The sequence below is a fragment of the Drosophila eugracilis genome, unplaced genomic scaffold (assembly GCF_018153835.1).
Source record: "Drosophila eugracilis isolate 14026-0451.02 unplaced genomic scaffold, ASM1815383v1 contig_2154, whole genome shotgun sequence".
NCBI lineage: Eukaryota > Metazoa > Arthropoda > Insecta > Diptera > Drosophilidae > Drosophila > Drosophila eugracilis.
In genome coordinates, this window is record NW_024573038.1 from 351,058 (window position 1) to 373,552 (window position 22,495).

The window sequence follows — 22,495 nt, forward strand, 5'->3', positions numbered from 1 at the left end:
TTATGTACTACATAAAGTTTATTATATTTAGTAAATATTTGTTTCGCGATATTTCGCAGATAAATATTAAATATATTAGTATTGTTACCATTGCATAATTCGTTTTACATTTAAGATTTTGCCCCATTGTTATTCGATTTACGAAATCATGAATTGAGTTAAGATAATTCTCGTATTTACTTTGGTAAAAGGTGGCATTCATAAAACACAATAATGAAAGTTTAAATTCAATAGTGTCTAGTGCAGAGTACCAAATACTTCCGAAATATGTATGAATGTTTTCATTATGCTCGGTATTTATCTATATATATATATATATTCTTAAAGCTTACATTTAATAGCACAGATAGTTATAGTTAATTTCTTTGGGTAAGGTTTTTAAAGAGTGTTGAACGAAAGTGTAAGCTTGTCTTTAGTTTGTACATTCCTTTTAAGCGGACTCTATTGAAACTGTTTTTCGAAGATGCTGAAAGTATGCAACATATTTAGGAGATACAGATTTAACCGGGATTGGTAAACATTTACACTTACATATTTAAGGGGCACACATTTATTCATAGACGTTGAATGCATTTTCTTTGGTTAAGAATTCGTTTAGTATTAGTATAATCGATCATTATAAATTATTGTGTATCGCAAGGACCGATTTCGGACTCCACGTATACTAAACTGTGAGTAGTGTAGTTTAAGTTCCATAAATTAAGGTATACCTGTTTTCACTAATATTTTCATAATGTTTGGTGCAATTTATATTATTCCTTCAGACATTCATGTACTTTTTACTATTAATAAATATGCTTAAGTTCCTAATTATTGTTACCATTGTGGATGAGATGTCAGTGAATTGTGTGGGTGTAGTTCTGTGTGTTTTTGTATGATTTGCTTTTAGTATGCCTTCATGCGTGGTTATTGTAATGAGCCTTTGATTGCTTGCTCTGTTTAAAGAGCCTCTTTTCATTAAATTATTATATATTTTTTTCATATTTTTTGGTTTCTACATTTTTCATTTTTTTTTTTAATTTTTCTTGCCTTGATATATGAGGGTGCGTCAGTGTAGAGCTAGTCTGATCTTAATGTGTGTGATCAAGTAAATAATTCATTGATTGGTCCATTATTTGCAATCAGCGGCGAAAAGATAAATCACATTCAACAAAATAATGAAGACTATGAAGATGTCTTTGCAGCAGAGGTTGGTTGATCGAAAACAGACCGACAAATTATGTGATATGCCTTAGTGAATTAGTGAAATGTGTTCTATATAGTCGTAAGTGAAATGCGCTTCATGGGTCTTAGACTTCTGAGTTATGATATGAATAGAATGTCTTTGATATTTGTAGAGTTTAAGTAAATAATTGAGTCAACTCATGGTATTCTATTGAGTAATATTCCGTTTAATATATTTAAAATGCATTTATATTCTCTTGAGATGCCTAATGTTGACTACAACTCTCTTGATTCGCAAATTTATTTGTTTTGTCTTTTATTTAACGTGCTGCATCTGTTTTACATTCAACCCTGATATTGCAATTTTGTTAATTGAATGATCCATACTATCATGAATACCATTTCAACTAAATATACAAACGTAGTTTCGTAAATTACTTTACATTTGAGTAATCTGGTGCTGTTTTTCTGGTGAGATTTTTCATTTGGTAAGGTGCTTTATTTATTGTGACAGAAAGTGAGTTTATCCGAAACAACACTAACTATCAACGCATGAAATCTTTAAATATGAAATAAAATGCTTTTAGTTTCTAAAAATCTTTTGTCGATCCATCTTCACTCTCCATTTATTGATAAAACAGAGGTGATTTTGTCAAAATTGTTTATCTGCTAACGCGCTAGAGCTCAGATTTGCTTTACAAAAACTGATTGCTTGCTTTTCAAATACCGAATAAATTATTTATCAATGTTACAAAAAAAACCATGTTTAATTTCACTACGCCTTGCTTAGCTTCCATCTCTCCACACCCACTTTGACCCACATCCACTCTGTATCGATTCATCTTGGCCGAGACGTAGTTGATGAAAGCATTCATTCGCTGAACTTAATCGAATTCAGGAAACCGATAACTTGATTTACAATCCAGTTTGTTCGCTGCGGGGAGAAGAGGTAAGATCTGTGATAATCAGAAATTGGTGTGCAAGTTCTTTACAGTTTAAGTTTTATTTTTCAAAATTAAAATATTTGGTTCCACAAGATGAGATGCAAATAAACATAAATTCAAAATTGGCACTCCGCCCACTTGTGGAATGATCTGGGTTATGTGCTTAAAATAATATCACATTAAACTGTTTTGCTGTTTGCTGACATTTTTGTAGATTATTAAACACTTTGAATTGACTTCATTTGCGTGATGAGCATTAAAACTAGAGCAGCACTTACAGATAGAATGGAAATAGAAAGTAAATGAAAATTTGATAATTTAGTAAATTTTGTGCGCTGGACGCTGAGATATCAATAGTTTTGGGGACTTGTTCCAAATAGGTGAGCATCTGTAATTAAGTTGTACAAAGCGAACGAAAAAGAATAGTTCTAAACACGAATTGTCTACTTACATAATAAACACAATACAATACAGTTCACTAAAATAAAACAAAACTCTTCGCAATTTATGGAACAATGCAAAAGTTACAGAGAGCAAAGAACCAACCTAGAAGGTTACGTCGAAAATATGAAAATCCCTGCTACGCACAATCTGGTCAAAACCCACACTGTGAGTTAATTTGTTGCTAATTGGTCGAGTCAAATGTCAAAGTAAACACACACACGCTGCTCCTTGCTCCTGGTTCCTGTTCCGGCTTTTGCTTCTCTCTGGCTGAAATTCGCCACGCTCCTCGCTTGTTTTGGCATAGTTTTACTTTTTTTATGGGTTTTTTTGTTTAGTTATTTAATTTACTCGGCTTTGGGGTGCAAATCTTCTCTAGCGCTTGCGTTTTGTCATACGAAGTCCAGTTCAGAGCGGGTGCTGTACATCTTTCGCTCCATTGTGCGCTCGAACCACTTTTTTATCTCGGAAACAACCAGCACGGAGGAGGTGAGAGAGACCAGAAAGAAGATGTCGTACGGTGTGAGGGCTTCCGTTTGGAAAACCATCTGCAGCGGCGGAAAGTAGACGACCAGCATTTGTCCAATGATCGAAAAGGCTACGGCCAGCAGGAACATGCGGTTGGTGGTAAGACCGATGGTGAACACACTTTTCGTCTGCGAGCGGCAGGATAGTGCATTGAACATGTCGAAGAACACAAAGCAAGTGAAGGTCATTGTCGTGTCCCGCTTGGTCTTTCCCAGCGTCCCGTCGGCCATCTCACGCTGGAACACCCACAGCGTGCCCAGGACTATTATGCTTGCGCTTAGCAGAACATTCACCACTACGGACTTCGTGATCATGGGCTGCTTAACGTTGCGTGGTTTTTGCTTCAGCACGTCATGGTCCACGGGCTCCACGCCCAGAGACTGTGCCGGCGGACCGTCCATTATAATGTTGATCCACAGAATCTGCATGGCGTTCAGCGGGTTGGCAATGTCCATTAGAGTAGCCAGGGCTATGAGGGCCAGGGCTGCTATAGATGTACTCAGCTGAAAACGCACAAAGTTCCGGATGTTGTAGAATATGCCCTTGCCTTCCTCGATGGCGGCTCTGCAAGGGAAGAAATTCAGCACGGCTAGACTATTAACAGTCCAATTAGTGTACTCACATAATGGTGTGGAAATCATCATTGACCAAAATCATGTCTGCCGCCTCCTTGCACACATCCGTGCCGTTTTTTCCCATTGCAATGCCGATGTCCGCCTTCTTCAAAGCCACTCCGTCGTTCACTCCGTCGCCTGTCATGCCGACTATGTTCCCGGTGCGCTGCAGGGACTTCACTATCTCCAGTTTGTGGCGTGGCGATACGCGGTAGAAGACGCTCACGTTGTTGGCCACCTTGTCAAGTTGGTGCTCGTTCATTTGATCGATTTCTTGGCCGGATAGCGTCTGGTGGTGTATTGTATCGATGCCGATGAGATTCGCTGGAAATAGGGAAAATAAATTACGTAAAAAGCGGTAGACAAATACAGAATGCATAGTATTATTCAATCGAAACAATGTCAGAGCAATGGGTTGATGGTAGGTGTTGTTTCAAACAAATTGAACGAACGAACTTCCTCCGTCCTTGGAGCTCACTTCTAAGGTCTTGTAATCCGTTCACCTGGCACCACAGACGATTCCTTATGCCAAGGCAGCCAAGTTAATCGCCTTTCATTGCATTTTCCAAGCAATTGGCGCTGAAGTACATCAAGCAACAGGCTGAAGTTCCACGAAGTGGAATGAGGAGGAGGGCCACGCCAAGAGTCGCGTGTGTGCCGGCACAGCTTGAACCCAGTGACTTGGATCTTAGTCCCCGAAGAAAATTCAAAAACAATTGTTAATTTGTTGGGTGTGCTGGTAAAGAGTTGTTTGCTCCTCTAAAATTCCATTGAAACCCAAGCAATAAAGTTAAAAACTTAGGATGGAGCATCCACCTTCCCAGCCCGCCTCCCAATACCATTTCCTGCCTCCTTTCTTTTTGTACTCGAGCGCGTTTATGAAGTGCGCACAATTGCCGGCAGCAGCTGCAGGAGAAAGGACCAACAATAGCGCCAAGAGAACTTTTGCGAGAAGTCGCGTCGCCATTTTTCATTATGGCGCCCGCGTATTTGTCCTCCGCGTACCGAGCACTGCGTCTATGCTATCCGAGGGTTTGTACTGTTTGTACATAATTTTAGCCGGAGTGCGCTGAAGTAAATAATAACAATCTGCAACAAAAACAACAGGGTGGAAACAGGCCGAATGGAAAGATGCGCGGCAAAATGAGCAAAAGAAGACGTAATTAAAACGCATTCAGCGACTTGGATCCCTATTCGCTTGGTTCCCAGACAATTAAAAGCAGCCCGCCACCGAGTTGCTGCAGGAAATTACAGAGGTGGCCAGCAGCAGCGTCGCTATCTGGCCTTCACTTCCCTGTTATTAGGGTCTCCCGGGAATGTTTCAGTTCGTGGTTGTTTCCCGGTCTGCCCCCAGTCTCCTTGCACGGTACCCCAGCCAGTGAGGAGCCAGTATCCTGCAGACGTCGGTCGCCTTGGTGCCAGTTTAAACCAACCCGATCTACCATGATCGCCATTATTTCGGATGCCTGGATGTTTAACCGCTCAAAGGGTTGTGGAATACGGCTTTGGGCATCATAGTTTGGAAGAGACGTCTCTCTAGAGAAAAGTATATTGTATATGTGCTAGCCATTTCCGACTGCCCTTTCAAACGTCAGGTTAAATATCAGAAACTTTAGAAGCAATCAGATCGGCGGGGCTCTGGTCATTGTGACAGTATGAATCCATAAAGTATCTCACATTATTTACTAAATACTGTCATTTCTTTAATATTTGGATCACTCAATCAAGGATAAGATATTACAATGTTTTAGTAATGATCGTTATTTGCTATTTCTAGTCGATATATCGGGAAAATTTGACTAATAGGTGCCTTTCCTTTATTTCATTGGTTTGAACGACTTTATCTGACGAGTTATCTCAATCAATGAAATAACTGGCAATGCACTATTAAATTTGATTTAAAATTGCATTTTTAATGGCATATCTGTGCCAGCGCATCGTGGATGCGCCATTGACCACAAAGTGAATCATTTCTTTCCAATTTTACGCTCCAGTACCAGGGTCATCGGGCTGGAGATAGGGCACACGGGCTTCGGCGTTTGCCTGGCATCCACGTCAAGGAAAACTGCACTTCCGATTCGGTTTTCAATTTCTGCTGATGACAGCTAAGCGACTGCCGGAAACAATCTAAAGCTCCGCGTACAATTTTTGGCTTGTCACAATACACAGAAAAAATTGAATATGTAAATAGTGAAACATCACATAATTCTTTTCATGAATATTCGTTGTCAACAAAGTTACAATCTGATTGCACAATGTTTGCTGACATTGGAACAGCCTTAGATGCGCTGTCTTTGTCCGCATTCCGTGATTGCACCCAAAGCGAATTAATTTGCAAGTTTAAATAAGTTTTTCCACATTGAGAAACAGTCTCTGCTCAGTCATTAAAGTGATTTGAAAATCCTAATTCTTAAATTACTCTAAACTTATGGGAATATTAGAAGATTATATACTGAAGTTGGGAATTCAGCATAATCTACGAACAACTTGTACAAAAATGAAACTGGCAAACTTTGCTTTGAGCCCGCTAAGCAAACCATGTTCGTGTCGTTGCATATGTTGCAGAAAAAATTTTGCCTGAGCGGGGAGAAAGAAATAACAAAAAGGGAGCTAAGGAGCTTATGAAATTGTCACAAAGCGCAGCACAACCGCAAGCCGAAAGCAGGCAGAGTCCTGGGTGACCCGGAAAGCAAAAGTTGCTGCAAAGTTTATGAATACGAGTATGTCAAGCGCCTAAAACTGAGCAACAAGCATTATGTTTACCACTTTGAAAGCCGAACCAAGCCATCCAGATCAACCCCGCTGGGCATCGGAGTGTGAACGAGTGAGCACGTAAAATTGTGCACAATGTTTTAAAAAACAGGCAAAAGTGTACAAGGTCTCATTTGGTAATTGAATGCCTCGTACAGCTCATGAACCCGTCAAGAAAGTTTCTCTGCTAGTGCCATTTGCATTCGCATTGCCGAATATCGCCTTTGGAAGCTGGATGATGCTCCTCCAGTTTGTTAAACGAGTTCATGTACGTGAGGATTTCATTCGACCGGTTGCCGACCCCCTGCTCCCCCATTTGTTTCCTCCAACTCATGGCGATGGGAAAGATTACCGACATCCACACGCAATCAACATGCAGGATTATTTTGCCGATTCCGGAGTGCATTCCAAAATGCACTTCGCTAATTGGATGTGTATTACGGCGGAGAAACTCGGAGTGATTTCCGGACTATATATATATGGTCACCCTTTGAAAGAATTTAGGTAATACCAATTAAGAACTTTAGCTAATCAGCAAGCTAAGCCTTACAGACTTAGGAACATTGCACACCAAAAACAACTAGCAAATAGGTAGCTTTAATATGACGGATAATAATAAACAAAGTATCAGGCGAATGTTAGGGTCAGAGAGTGTTGAATCAAAGTCCATCTACGTTTAGAAGAACATCTAAAAAAGAAATATTTTAAATCAAATTCATAGAAGAGGCCAACTATGTTGATTTGCTTTATTTTTCATGGGGAAAGCCCTAATACATCGTCTATGCAGATGCTGATTTCTGCCCGCCGCAGAAGCGCAAATGATGAGCATCATGCAGACGATGAAGCGTCTGTGATAGATAGATGTAGCTGCGCGGAGATGGCGGTCTCAGTTAATTATCTCTGTCTGTTGAGGACGATGTCGGAGCTGTATTCCGTTCTTTACTCTTTCCTGCATTTTAGGATGTTTTACTTGGGGCGGCTGCTTCACCATTGAACACCAAAGGAACCAGCTACCTGAGATTGACTTCCCTTCCTATCTCCCTTTTTTCTACAGTCTTTTTGTCCGCTATCTTTTTCAATTTGGCGAGCTGGCTTTGTATTTGCCTGCTTCTCGCTCAGCAAGTTGAACTTTTTGATTTCCCAATACCAAACGAGTTGAATATTTAAGTCTGTACCTCAGGACATTAAAATACTCTTTACTAGCAGGTAGGTAACATATATCGGAGGCTACCCTGGGACCTATTTCTCGAAAGTGAGACTCCTTTACTTTGAGTGGAAAACTTTTGAACGCAACTAACCCACGTTTCTAAATAGAATTTCTCGCAAGAATAGCTTCTTGAGCTGGAAAACTTGAAACTCTGGCCACTGGCCCATGGTTAATTAATTATGTTTGCATACTACAAGACTGCGTGGCACTCACTCCAATGCAGAGCTCAATCCCTTGAGCAGAACTCTTCACTCGCTCACATGTCCTTGTCCATGGGCGGAGTTTGGACTTCATACATCCGCTTCCGAATACTCGTTTTTCTCGTGAAACATAAATTTTTCCTTGTCAAAGGGGCATAGTGGATGCCAGGAACGAGCCTTCCCACTTTTAATTATGCGGCCTGGACAAATTTATTTACATAGTTTCGGCAGTTCCTAAGGCCAACAGTTTGTGGATTACATAGCCAGACGAAGAAGCTACTTAAAGACTCTACAATTCAGTTTTGACTACACCTAAACGTCATGATTATAGAAGGGCCTTCTAAGGTTGCTAAGGAATCCAAGGAAAAGCTTTATCCGTATAACTATCGTGATACTGGTCAATTGAATGGGAAAACAAAGCAAACTCACCGATGGCCAAGGCCGTTTCCTGTGCATCTCCAGTGACCATCTTTACTCGCACTCCGCTCTGCATCAGCATCTCGATAGACTCCCGCACAAGGGGCCTCGGTGGGTCAGTGATGCCGACCAGACCGCAGTAGACCAGGTCCTGCATGGATCGGCCCTTGGCCAGTGCCAGAACTCGGAGGCCCTTGCGCCCGATCTCGTACGCCTCGGCTAGGAACTCAGCCTCGTTCTGCTTGGTCAGTGGAACCGTCTGGGTGCCGAACTGGTATTTAGTGCACTGCGGCAGCAACGTCTCCAGCGCCCCTTTGGCGAAGAAGATCTCCTCTTTATTGTTGTTGTATTTGTGGATGCATTTGACAGCCATCATTTTCTGTTCCGAGCTGAAGGGGTACTCCTGAATTCGAACGTAGTTCTCGGCAGTGGCGTACATGCCATTCTTCATTGCCACCGCCACGAGAGCTCCCTCGGTGGGCTGGCCTAGCAGCGTACCATTTTGAATGTACGCATTGTTGCAGACCGCCCCGATCTCTAGAAGGTTCGTGATGTTGGTCTTGGCCATCTCCACGTTGTTGCAATGGCGAATGTGGATCTCTCCCTGGTCGTTGTAGCCGGCGCCTGTAACGTCCGCCATGTATCCGTCAGAAGTAATAATAATCGTGGCCGTCATCTCGTTCTTGGTCAAGGTGCCCGTCTTGTCAGAGCAAATGACGTTTACGCACCCCAGGGTCTCTACAGTGGGCAGCTTTTTAACAATAGAATTCCGCTTAGCCATCCGCATCACGCCTAGTGCTAGAGTTACTGTTACCACGATAGGCAGGCCTTCAGGAATGGCCGCAACGGCCAGAGAGACGCTGATGTTGAACATCTCCGAGAGCGGCTTTCCCTGTAGCCAGCCAAGCAGCATTATGACGCCAATAATCAAGAAAGAGTAGAAGCTTAACTGGGCGCCCAGTATATCCATGGACTTCTGCAGGGGCGTCTTTGGAGCCTCCTCTGCCTGCATCATCTTGAAGACTTCGCCGAACTCGCTCCGCTCTCCAGTGCTGACCACTATGCCCTTGCCGTTTCCACACCGCACTAAAGTACCCATGAAGGCAATGTTCTTCATGTTGCTGTGGTCCTTTACGTTCGTGTTGTTCAGCAGCAAGTCGGTAATCTTGCGCGCTGGCTCCGTTTCGCCAGTGAAGCTGCTCTCGTCGATAGACAGGTCTACGGCCTCAAAGAGGCGCACGTCGGCGGGCACCCGATCGCCCACATTGAGGTGCACAATATCTCCGGGAACCAGCTCACGTGCCAGAAAGGTATCCAGACGACCTTCGCGCAGGCAGTGGCACTCGGGTGGCACCAGCTTCTTCAGCTCCTCCAGGCTCTTCTCGGAGCGGTACTCCTGGATGAAGGCCACCGTGACCACGATAAGTATAGCGATGGTTATGCTTACGGCATCGTCAAACTGCTTCATAATAACGGACACTAGGGCTGAGCCGAGAAGGAGCAGAATGAGCGGGTTCTTGAACTGCTCTATGTACTTCTTCCAGGTGGGGTCCTCTGCCACGAGCAGAAGCTCGTTGTGCCCGATGATCTTAGCCCGGTACTTGGCCTCCGTCCATTTGAGACCAGTCCGCACGTCGACCTGCAGTCGTCCGGCGACCTCGGAGGCGCTGTGGGTCGATGATTCCGAGGTGGATAACAGCATTTCGGGTGTGAGGGTCAGGCCCGTCTGGGGAGAGAGAATAGAATTGTTAAGTCTAAACTTTGAAAACATCAGAATGGTTTGAGGTAATTGATTACATTTCTATTGCATATAGTAATCAGGGTGTCTGCGCATGCAAAAAGTAACAAAGCGAATTTACTTAATAAACTCTTGACCACCATTCCCAAAACCCAAACTCCCATTTTTTTATTCCCACGTCCACTTAGCATTATTCCTGATAACAAGCTCATTGGCCAACAACATGCATTTACCCCACTGAGCTCTTGCTAATTTGCAGTTGTCAACAAGTTTATCATCCTTCTTGAAGTTTCACATAGTCTGGCAGGATACCCGCTGAGACACCCCTACCAAATCGCCTTTTTCGTGTTAGTTATCTGCTTTCCGAGTGGAAGGGTGTAAAGAAAAGAGAGAAGTTACTATCAGAAGGAAGTTTGGTCAACCGTATAATAAGTGAATTATTCTTGAAAAAACGGGAAAAATGTCACTTAATCAAATTTTGTGACGAAAAAACTATTAATTGATAAGAAAAAATATAACATTTTTTTTTTAAGATTATAACTCCTCCGCTATCAAAATTATTTGGCGAAATAATCTGTTTCCATTGCAAAAATGTATACCTTTTTTTGACTATCCTTTCAATTGTTTTTCTCTCGTTTTTACCATAGATCCAAATGTCGACGCCTCTGCACATTTTCTTGTGTTCAATGTCGGTTATTGTTCGAACTTATAAAGCTAATCAAAAGGTAAGGATTAAGGATTAAAAATTAGGATTGAAGATGACATGGTCAGCCCAATTCTTGATCGATTGAACTATCGTTTAACCGCTAAGCTCCTAAGCTCAGATTAAAAGTTATCGATTTGTATGAATCATATCACCGAATCAAACTTAAACAACTGCAAAAAGCTATCAAGAAACTAAAACAGTGGATAAAAGTAATTTCTTAAAAGCAGTTTTTAATTTTTGAGTATATCATTGGATAGAGCTCTTTCCTCTGAAGCCCTTTCCCACTTCTCCTTACAAGTCCAAAAGAGAGAGAGAGGAGTTAATCTGTCTTCAAAGTCAAAGACTTTTTATGTAAGCCCTGCTTTTTATCATGAATTCTAGTTAGACCAATTAAATTTTCATTTATATCTCGGATTCAGAGAATACAATGATTATGAATCATTAGGATGGAAGGGGGAGGTTTGTTTTAGTTAATTTGGCAAAGCTTCATGCATCATTATAAAAAACCCTGCTTTTGTGGCTTTTATAATTTATAATTTTTTCAGTTTTCAATTAGAACTTTGTGAAATGGAACCAAATGGAATAAAGGCTGGTGTAGAATTATTAAATATCATCAGTGTTATTATAATGTGTGGCCTAACCAATTAAACCAACCAATAGCTGAATACTACTATCATGGCACGGAAACTGCCTGCAGCTTGTCTGTCTTCAGTAAGAAAAGCCTTCCTCGTGGAACTATCCAACAACTCGTCCCAATTTCATGTCTCAAACTGTAGTGGCTTGTGTGTTTGTGGCCCTCTCGTTCTTTCATCACCGCACCCTGAGGCGGCAATATTCTCTTTTTGGGCTTGTGTATTCAAATGCCGAGCACAAAAAATTTTTCACAGTTGTCGCTTTTTGAAAGGTAAATAGATAGGGCTGTGTAAAGTGGAATTGTGCACTTAAATTGATGGCTCTCGCGCAAACATTCGAAAAAAAGTTGCGAAACGTGATTGGCATATTATAGAAGGGAGCCGCGGTGATTAGAAGTCTGGTACCCTAAAATTCCGGTATGGTAGGAGACTGGCTAGTACCTTCCTAAATTCCCACATTAACCATATCTCCAAACGAGATAATAGCTCAGTACCAGGCAGTCCCTTCCCAGAAAACCGGATAGACTTCACGTGGTGTGTAAGGGGATCTAAAAAAAAATTATATAAGCCCCGCTTAACTCATTTGCAACCAAGTCTTGAGCTATGAAGTCGGCTCAGATTAGCAATGCAAAAGTCAAGGCAGAACATCAACTACCAACCGATGGAAATTCCCATCCTAAACGCAAGCTAGTTCTGATCCGAGTCGGGGACTTACTATACGAATAATACTCTGTACCTGCTCCTCAATAAAAATACTAATGGTGCGCCTAGCTCTGAGCATCTTTCAGGGCTTCTGGAAGGATAGGAACTCATTATAATTAGCATACTCTCCCCGGACAGCCAGTGAACATTTACTTAAAAACGAACAGCCACCTCCAAACCCACAACAACCCAAGCATATGTGCACACAAAGGTATTTGTGAATGAGCACAGTATGAATATATGAATGTACATATATAAGTTAGTGGGAACCACTTACGTCAAAGGCATTGATGACTATCATTTTGGTGGAACAGAAACGACTACGATGGGACGAATTCTTATCATTAGCGCGAGGGTGGGTACCTTTTGACCCTCTCGCCAATTCGCGTTCGTGGATGCACGCCAATCGATTCTGGGCCCGGGCTGTAGCTTGTTCTATCTTTTCGGTCACGAACGAGATGTGAGCATGAATACTAAAGTTTGCCTGTCACAAATAGCACTTCGCACATGGTACGTGCGCTTAGCTCGGCAATGGAGCTTTACGGAGTGAGTGTTTCCTGTATTACAGCTGGTTGAGATCGCCCAGTTCCGAGTCAACCAGTAAGAATTCTCATTGTCAAGTATCGTTATCTATATTTGTAACACTTCTTAGCAGTCAAAAGGGGAAATCAATCCGCGAATCGATAATGAATTTTTAAATCTTTTAACGGTTTGTTGACAGCACCAGCAATCGATACTCCATTCCCATTTCTTCAGTTTTCGGCAAAGAATTGTAAAAACAAAAGACGTCTAACATTTATAGGCACACAGCTGCGGTCAAAATAATAGCACATATAGCACAATAGCACAGAGTACAAATGAACAAGGAATTAAAGTTTTGTGTAATTTTCTTAATTATTAACACATCTTTCCTCAGAGAAGTAAAATCATATAATCACATTACAAACGAATTGAAATTAATATTACTTTTAACTATTAAGTGAGTGGGTAATATAATTTTTATAGCCCGGAGATATTATGTTGACCACAACCGTATGCACAAGTTGGGCTACGCAGAAAATTCCGCCGCAAGGCAAAAAATAACTTAACAGTGGATATTGGTAAGCAGTAACTCGCTAACCGTACTCAGCACTTTACATTATTTTAGTTCTTAAACGTTTTTTTTTTTTAATTTGAATCTCCTTAAGCATTGAATTGATGATGAAGTCGCCAATTGGTTTTAGAAAATTAAAAAAGAAAATGGGAAATATGTTTGTTAAAAATGTAACATTTAGCATTTTTCGAGTTAACCAGTGTCCACTGTAGTCGCTTTGAAAATCGACGGGAGAATTCTTCCATTGGAGGCGACTCCGTCTGGCAAAGAATTCTGAAGAATTGTGTGCCAGTTTCTGCAGCTTGTTAGAAAATCGATAACGTGGCCAAGATTCAATGCCTTCCTATACTTGGCTGACTTTGATATGTCCCAAGACACGATGATTTCGCACTGGATACTTTCACCGGAACACTGATCTGGGATCGTACGGAGTTGGCTTATGATCGCTGCGTCGGAAGTTCGGAGCACGACTGAACAAGCAGTTATCGGGGCAGGTTGTTAGAAAATGAATTGAATGATCTGCGAAGCGGGAGGTGGATGGTAATAAGTGGGTGGGAGCAACGCCAGTTACTCGTACAACAGAGATGTGGACAGGCGAAGAAGGCGGCAGATAAAATAAAACCAAACTAACAGGCGACAATCACGATAAAAAACACAACAACACACAAGAGTGCCGCAAACAATTCACGAGAGTGTAAAAGAGGGACGCAGACACTAACAGGCGCGGGCATTCTCAGTCTTCTTTCAACTCACGCGATAGCTTGCGGGGGGTAAGGGGGAGTTAAGTAATTGTGTCACATGGAACACAGACTGTTTCTATTCACGAAAAGCGTATTGCTTTGTTTCACTTATTTGTTTCCCGATATTTTTGTTCCAGCAAAAATGACGAATGTGATCGAGCGACGTGTACAGACTGAGAGCGTGCGATCAAGAGCAGTGTAGCACCACTAACAGCACGGACGGTGCTGTTATGGCGCAAAAGGCATACGAGAGCCAGAGAGCAACCATTCCAATTAGATGTAGCCGCTGCTCTGTTATTACTGGACTCATGTACCTGTGTGGGTCAAGTTCAAATTGGAGTTGAAACATCTCGTGTTTTCTGATTTGAAGCGAAACTCATTTGAAGAGCACAAACTAAAGTACCTCATAAAAACATGCTCTACGAATTGTTAACAAATTGTAATATTTTTTTATTTATTGATTAACATTTGAACACACTTATAACTATTCATAACAATTGAAGTAGAACATAATAATGGTATAGATAAATAAAACATGATGTACGCCCACGTATTGAATTGATATTTATTTTGTACTGTTGTTTAATTTTTTGGTATTTTTACATTATACATGTTTTTGTAAGCAAATTGACATTTTATTTATACACATAATTTTGTATAGATTTTTGATTCTGCCTTGATGTGTTCAATGACAAAAGATATTCTGCTATCAAATCACGTAACTTAACCTTTAGCATCAGCTTTGTGAAGAGACTTAAATATTATAAAGGAATGATTTAAATTTTGTAAAATTAAGGTGCGTAGAATTTTTGTAGGTTTTTGGTAACTAAACAAGAGATTCAATGTAAAAATTTCTAATGAATTAAACCTCTAATCTTTTCTTTAAATTGCAATAAAGAAGGGATGGAATCAACTTTTTACAAGTTTAAAATCGTTTAAATATTTAGTAAAAAAAAAAAAGTATACAAATAATTTAAAAATAATGAGAATATTTATTAAAAAGTATAAAAATTATTAAAAAAATATTTTTATAAATGTGAACATATCGTTTTAAGATGATACGCTAGAAGTATTTTTCTTATTTAGTAACTAAATAATAATGATTGTTATTTTTTGCATTGACGACCTGCTTCGAAGCAATAATGCATGTAAAATATATGTATGTGAAATATTTGAAAAAAAAACTTAAAGAAATTTATGAAAAGAAACAAGCGAAGGAAATGCTTTATAGTGGCGACTGAAGTTTGTTTAGCTTATTCAACGAAAACATATTAGGTAATTAGAAAATTATTATATTATTATAGCGATGATAAGAAAACGTTGATTGGTCATTGAACGGCATTCATTTTATGAGCAAGTATCTCATAGAGAAGTGATACTTCTACTGCGTTGACCTTTCTTGTCCATAATAAATTACGTGTTTTATAAGGTCTCAGTATCATCTGCTTTAAATGCTCAACACGCGTCTATTAGTACACAGATGATAGTACCGATGGGAAACTGATCCACAGACCATCGGATGCTTGGCTTATTGGCGGTTTGGATTACAATTGTTTCGCTACTGCTAATTACTCAATTACACGAAGCCGCTATCTGCAGCGATCGCAATTTTCGGGAACGCCTGTTCATTGTGTTGTCGCTGCCTTTCCGATTTTTATATGCAAATGATCTCCGGACAGCGTGTGAGACTTCCTGATCGCTCGGCCATTAGCACCCTTTACAATGTTTGGGAACCTGCCACCGAACTGACGACCACAGACAATCGCATCGCACTTTCAGAGACCTCCGATCCGCGTGACTTGTTCCGGATTGCATAAGCGGCTGTGAGCGAGGACAACTAGGTGATTATAGAGATGATGCGGATTACCAAGCCTGTTTTCAATAACTGAATGGTTAGGTCTGTATGAGAGAGATTTCTACTTATAGATGTTCTACACCCACAAGATGTCTTACATCACCTTAAATTTAAACAATTTCATACTCAGATAGTTTTGTTCGTACCTGCAACATTCTTGTTCCCCTAAGGTCCTTTAATTCAAGTATTTATACTAAAGAGTGCCAAAAATGTATGATTGAGTCGTTGATGATTATCACCAATGACTACGCAAATTACTGCAATTGCTTTTACAAATAATAAACGAAGTATTATAAACGAGACAAACACATAAACTAAGTTATAAATAGTCCAGCCATATTGCATAGGATTGATTTACTAATGAATTCGGCTTACTTTGTAGAAATACTAAAAAATTTACATAAAATGCTATTTTCATATACTGCCGCGCACAAGTACATGTTTAATGAATTCTTGATTTAACCAAGTTTATTGTTTAAGAATGCGCCTCCAACTTACAATTTCGCACTAAAATGTGCCGTCTATTTAAGCCTGTTTGCACTAAAACGGGACGAAAATGCTTCATCTTCCTTTCGTTTGAAAAAATTAAAAACCTAAACCTTGCCGAAAAAAATGTATTTTTCACAAATGCTAAATAATCGTTTTATTTAAACAATGTATATTGAAATTTCATCGTGACAGTTTTTAATTAATTACCATTTCCATTAAATTGCTTGGTTCGAAGCCACTAAAACTACTTACTAGGTAAAAAAAATGTAATAATTTCATTCTAAATATTTCGATATAAAATGTAATTTCGAATAAATTTACAAAGTGTTTTCGTTAATTGATGATGTCGGAATGTCTGAGTTCATTAAACTACTTAAAAATATTAAAGAGATTGATAAAGAGTAAGTGTAGTTTTATTTTATACTATAACAACAGTAACCTGGCTTTACCTAGCCATTCCTTTGGCGGAAAGCAACGTTGACTAATGATGGAGCCTTGACAGCCGGCAACAAGAATCCTCTTGTGCACAAACTGCGGTTTCTGGGGCAGTTGGCATTGACTCGAGTTCCCTATTAATTTACGTCGCTTACTCGGAGGGACCCAAACAAACCCGGCGTTAAAGGTTATGGCTTTCGTGGGGTTTGAGCTCATTTAGGGGGAATGTTTTCGACACGGGCGATGCTTACAGCAATTTCCGGCATCAATTACGTGGCGATCGGAGTGGTCGTCGACGACGAGTAGAGCATTGAATAATAGAAAGTTTGTGTAAGCGGCTTATAGAAAGAATTAAAAAACTTACCAGAAACTTTTACGAATTTCTAATCGATACCAGCCCCTAAGATCCTGGCATTTTAATTTTCATGACCGCCTTTTGGCCTTGTGGCTAAAGCTTCAAAGTGTATGTCATGTCTCACGGTTAAGAGAACTTTTTGGCATTTGAATGAAATTGCACGTAGTGAAATGGTTCAACTAGTATTTCATTCCATGATCATACCCTGATGGGCTTGCCACAAAATCAATTGGAACTTTAAGCTGCATCCCACATTCGCCAATAATCTGGCCCTATTCCTCTCTGGGTTCTGTCTACGCTGGTCGTCTATGGGAAATTGCCATGCATTTTCTAGTTCAGTAATTGCAATCAAGCACCCTCAAATCGGAATTGTTTATTTTCACTACATGGGCTTCAGCTTGGCCCGGAGACTCGCTGTTGACTACACAGAAATCATTTTCGTTGGTTTAGTTAACCAAATCCTTACTATATACGCCTATTTGCTGTGCAAGAAGGGGATTGCCACAGAAGACTGTAAAATACCTATTACTGTGATACCAATTTCAAAATTAAATAGTGTAAGCACGGGTAATTTTAACAGCTCTATATTTTGGTAAAACCATATGCTAGGGAACATTTAAAAATTTCTAATTAACTTAGGAAATAAAATTTAAATATGAATGGATTAATATGGATAGATTTAAAAAAATTTTATGGCGTTCCCTAGGATCTACTGAATTAATCCAAACTTTTTAGCACCTAAGAATAATAATCAATTTAAATTCAAGATTAGACAAAGGTCCCTTCCACCACACTTCTTCGAATGTTTTGACAATCTAATAAGCAGATAAAGCAAATACTTCAAGTTGGGGAGGGCGCCCTTTATCATAACTATAGGTTAGAACTATACTTCCCTGTAACTGATTTATATTAAAAAAATTATCAGTGTAGGCTGGTCGAAATTCTATTTGCAATCCCGAAATCTCACTTCAGTTGATGCTTGAACGACAGATGGCCAACGATGCAGGGTTTTGCTAGATGAGCTCTCTATCTGCAGTTGTGTGCAGTTGGTCGGTGCATTATCCTTCTTATCCCTATCTTCTAAATAGTTTTCATTTGCTCCAAATTTTGGAGGTATATTTATTGCAGTTCAGGGAGCTTCCACTCGTATGAAAAACTGCACAGATTAGGCAATATTCAGCTTTAAGTAAGCCCACAAGCTCCGGATATAAACTTTTATGAATAATAACATTTTTAATACAACTCTAAAAGGGAAATAGTTCACCAACAAATTGATGTCAGATATAAAATTCGCCAGCGCAGCCCTAGAAATAGCTACTCAAGTACAGTAAACCTCCCGCTATAATTTATTTAGATTGACTGAAAAACTGACCACTAGACGGGACGCATTTATCATTCCAATGCAAGAGCTCAGCTGGCCAGACGACGACGACGACGACGACCAGACGATGGCGATGAAAATCCGTAGATGAAGTTGAGGGCGTATCCGAGCCACGTAACATGAAGCGATGGCCCGAAACTGTGCGTTACTTAACGGTCAGGAACCGAGCTCCCCGGGCGTAAAAAATGGGTAGCAAGTGCACCCATTATTCTTGGCCTCCGTGCTCGAGAGCCTGGGTCAATGGTTAGTTTGCATAGCCAATGCCTCGAACTCCCGCAGAGGAGGAGAGTTCTAACGAGCTCGCCGGATGTGCACAGAAAAATGCGGAATTCTCGAAAAATGACAGGCTTAATGGCGGCAAAGGAGGGAGTTCCCGAGGGGCGATGATCAAAACTTCAAGGACTCTGAAATTTTATTCAACATTCAATATTCGAAGAGGAGGTGCCGAGACAAACGCTAATGATGAGCAAATAGTCTCGTTAAAGATGTGAAGCGATGACTGTGCAAAATTTGAATGCCATAAATTTTGATAACAGCCGAGATATGAACTCATTGGAGGCAGCCGTTGAGTTTCGTCTAATGACTTGTGGAACGCATCGAATCGATTCCATTAGCGAACCTATCGCAAATGCAACTTACTTGGCCCAAGGCATTGAAAATTGGTTCAAGCCGAGAGCCACTTTAATGCACACAGAGACCCGGTCGAAGAACCACAGTGCCACAGTGGAGAAACCAGCCCATAGCCATCTTACCCACATAGTTTATGACTTGTAAGCAGCTTAGCCTAATGGCTTCGTCCGGGCACATTGTTTATGCCGCAGGTCCTACGGCGGCGACCCAGCATTTCATGCATCATTAAGTGCAGCTCACTGGCAAGTTAAAGCAGCCAGTCTTTAAGTTACACCCTTTTCCTCCGGAATCGAATCAATCTCGCGAGCATAGGCGAGCCAAGCCAAACAAATGCGGCGAATTTGATTTGCAATCCAATATAGGTAACGTCGCTTGCCAATTTCCCAGGCGCCCTCGCTGGATCTCTGCTCCTAGCGTGTGGGGAAGCTCCTTCATGGAACCCTTAAAAATATGCAGGCCGTCACTTTTGGCCCCGAAACAGAAATCTTATTAAAAGCGGAGGAAGGAACTTGAGCGGTAAGGATGGAGGAAATAAGGGTGTCTCTTTCAGACTGCACAGAGAGTTACCCTTGGTTAATTCCCAGTAACGTTTCCCCTTTCAGTTCCACTCACAATGTCATAATCACACGGGTCAGGAAGTTTGCCAGAGCTCTGGGGGAGCACTTCTGTTCGAATCCATCGGTGAAAATACATTGTGCTAGACAGTAGACACTAGCAGCAGCAATAGATTGAACTCGATCTGATCGATCGATTGGTATTTGCATATCTTCCCGCGGAGCACCCCAAGTGAAGTGTATGGGTATTGTTCGTAATAGAAAATAATAAATCTTGAATGACTCAAATATTTGCTACACTCCTTATTTTTCTCGCTCGAATGTGTGTGTACTCTGAAAAGAATAACAGAACAAGCTCCTTCTGAGGAGGCAAATGGGTGGCAGGGCCATTACAATAGTTTGCAACGCCTCCAGCGGGATGCCAGCTTGGGGAGCAGTCTCCACTTTGACACTCGAGAGCCGCAACGAGATAGAAAAGACAGACGAGCAGCATGACTGGGAGATGGGAGGCGGGAGGTCTCGTCTTGTCCTGGAGTCGCATTCTCGGAATGCACAGACGACGGTTCACGGTGGCAAGGCCAGGAGTCGCACACAAATGGGTGTTGCTTCCCAACCTCACCAGAGGATACCCACCCTCAATCACGATTCCCACTTGAAGCAACTTTTAAGTAATACAAACAAGTATTCTTTATAAAGTAGTTCTTGCAGCTCTATGGAATATTTGGCATCATATTATATTTCCTTAAAATTGAATTATTCTTAAATTAGAGATTATTTATCTGTCCTTAAAATAAATATGCCACATAGAAAGTGTTACTGAGCGACAACTTAAAAAGTTGATAACTATGGTTGGAAACTGCTGTCTGAGTAAGTCGACCGCGCCCATCCTCAACTCCCTTCTGAGGATTCTTCGTCGCTTTGCTAGAATGTGTCTCTGGGGAGGTAAATATGCAAATCGTCATTTCAGTATCACAGCGCAGAAAACAAAGCCAAGATGAGAGGAAAAATGGAGATAGAAGCGGAGCAATAGTGACAGTCTTGCATTGACTGTGCGCTGAATTTTGTCTGTTGCAAGGTTCACTGGTTGCACAATTTCAGAGAAAGAGGAGTTGTCATCCATCCAACTTACTCTTTCCTCAGAGGAGGACAAAGGCAGGCTGCAGTTCAAAATGTGTGGCACTTCTTGGTGACATCTGCTGTCGCAGTTGCGCCGCAGCAAAAGCTTGTTGTCGTCTCGCGTGATGATCACCATTAACTCGTCAAAGGCTGTACCCCATTAAAGTGACAATAGTTGCATTAATTCCAGGGTTTTGCTTAGACAAAAGAGTTAATTAAGAATTGTGCAACAAGATGCAGTAGAAGCGCAGAAGAAGATAGACATTTGGTAGTGTTACTAATTAATAAAATACATTTCTAGCTTCAGCCACAGGCATTGCACGGTACAGGAAAAAGTTTGGAAAAACTTTTGGTACTCACAAACTTTTAGCCCATAAACACCAGATTGTTTGAAAGAGGAAGGGGCTCTCCTGAGCCAAAACTTGGTATCAGCGAAAATTAAAAATTCACAATGCAAATATGGTCAAAATGTTATAAATGAAGACCATAAATATTGCAAGTGGAAAACGTAATATTTTCCAAATTCAGCAATAATAAATATGAGACCATTGAGTCTCCTGAATTGCAATTAAATTGTAAATTCCATTCCGCCTTTCAACGGCACTCGCAAGTGAAATTTATGCGTGGCAGGCCCTGATAATTTACATATAATTGACTGGCGATGTATGGCCGGCGATCTGCCCCTTTGTCTGGCGTCCGGCCTTACATGCAATTATCTGGATGCGGACTGGATATCCTTTTGTGTGCGGGTATGAAAATGAAAATTCATGCACTCTCAAAGCCCACTTTCCACAACGGACATCAGAATGGCCACTCCCTCGGTTCCACTCGCCCACCTTTCCAGCAGAACCTAGGGAAATAATTTTTTCCCTTTCCACCGAACTAAGCCTTGCTACTTTTTCAGTTTTTTCCGCCTTCTGCTAGTTTACGTGAAAAACAAGTAAGAACGATGTCTAGTGAAAAGATAAACCAAGAATCTTTTACATCTCTGTATTGGTAGATCATATAGTACATCACTGATGAAGAAGTACAGTAGAAGTGGAAGCTTAGAAGCAGAGAATTGAGTACTGGGAAGTTCAGTGCAGATTTTTTCTGTTACTGATCGTAGAGTAAAAGGGTATATTAGATTCGTTGAAAAGTATGTAATATGAAGAATATGTATGTAGAAGAAAGCGTTTTCCACCCTATAAAGTATATATATTCTTGATCAAAAATTGACAAAGTTGAGATAAAGCATGAAGATTCTTAGGCAGGACAAGTTTAGTTCACCATCCTGCCACGCCCACTATAACGCCCACAAATCACGGAAAACTAAAGTCGTTGAAATCTCAGGAACTATTAGAGCTAGAAATTAAACTAAACTATTAGAGTTGAAATTAAGTGTGTATAATCTTGAGATACCAGCGAATTTTTGGTGGTACTATTATCTGGCCACACCGACTCTTACACCCAACAAGCTCGAAAGAGATCGAAGAGATAGAAAGTTCGGATTTATGATGCTCCCAATACGATTTTTTTTTTCCCATCTAGCCACGCCCAAAATTCAAATGCCTTGGGAACTATAAGAGCTAGATAGTTGTGCTTAAGAATACGTATTTAAGAGATGCCACTGGCACTTGCCACTAGTTTTTATCTGGCCACGCCCACTCTAACGCCCACAAGCCGCGAAAAACTGTGGCGTCCATAATATTAGTGGCATTTCGGTCAATATAAATTGATTTGCCAATTATTTCTATTCTATATTTAACGGAACATTAATTCGCTATTTATGAAGAAATGTAGGTTATAAGGCCTACCATGGGC

At 40.7% G+C, this 22,495-nt stretch overlaps 1 protein-coding gene and 1 long non-coding RNA gene across 7 annotated transcripts in view; one reads left to right on the forward strand and one right to left on the reverse strand.

Annotated features, from left to right (window-relative positions):
• Positions 1–22,495, reverse strand: part of LOC108116771 (calcium-transporting ATPase type 2C member 1) — a 37,387-nt gene continuing 14,892 nt past the window's right edge. The window contains exons 1-5 of one of the 6 annotated variants that reach the window (XM_017228803.2): positions 13,566–13,612; positions 12,322–12,794; positions 8,279–9,992; positions 3,700–4,015; positions 2,137–3,641 (exon numbers count right to left, since the gene is read on the reverse strand). In XM_017228803.2, the coding sequence (XP_017084292.1) occupies positions 2,942–3,641; positions 3,700–4,015; positions 8,279–9,992; positions 12,322–12,345 (2,754 nt within the window). In that variant the 5' untranslated portion in view covers positions 12,346–12,794; positions 13,566–13,612 and the 3' untranslated portion in view covers positions 2,137–2,941. The other 5 variants (XR_001772861.2, XR_001772862.2, XM_017228804.2 and 2 more) reach the window with 5 other exon arrangements.
• Positions 13,852–14,426, forward strand: LOC108116773. Its single transcript, XR_001772863.2, has 2 exons — positions 13,852–13,907; positions 14,015–14,426. It is a non-coding gene; the product is annotated as an uncharacterized LOC108116773 (long non-coding RNA).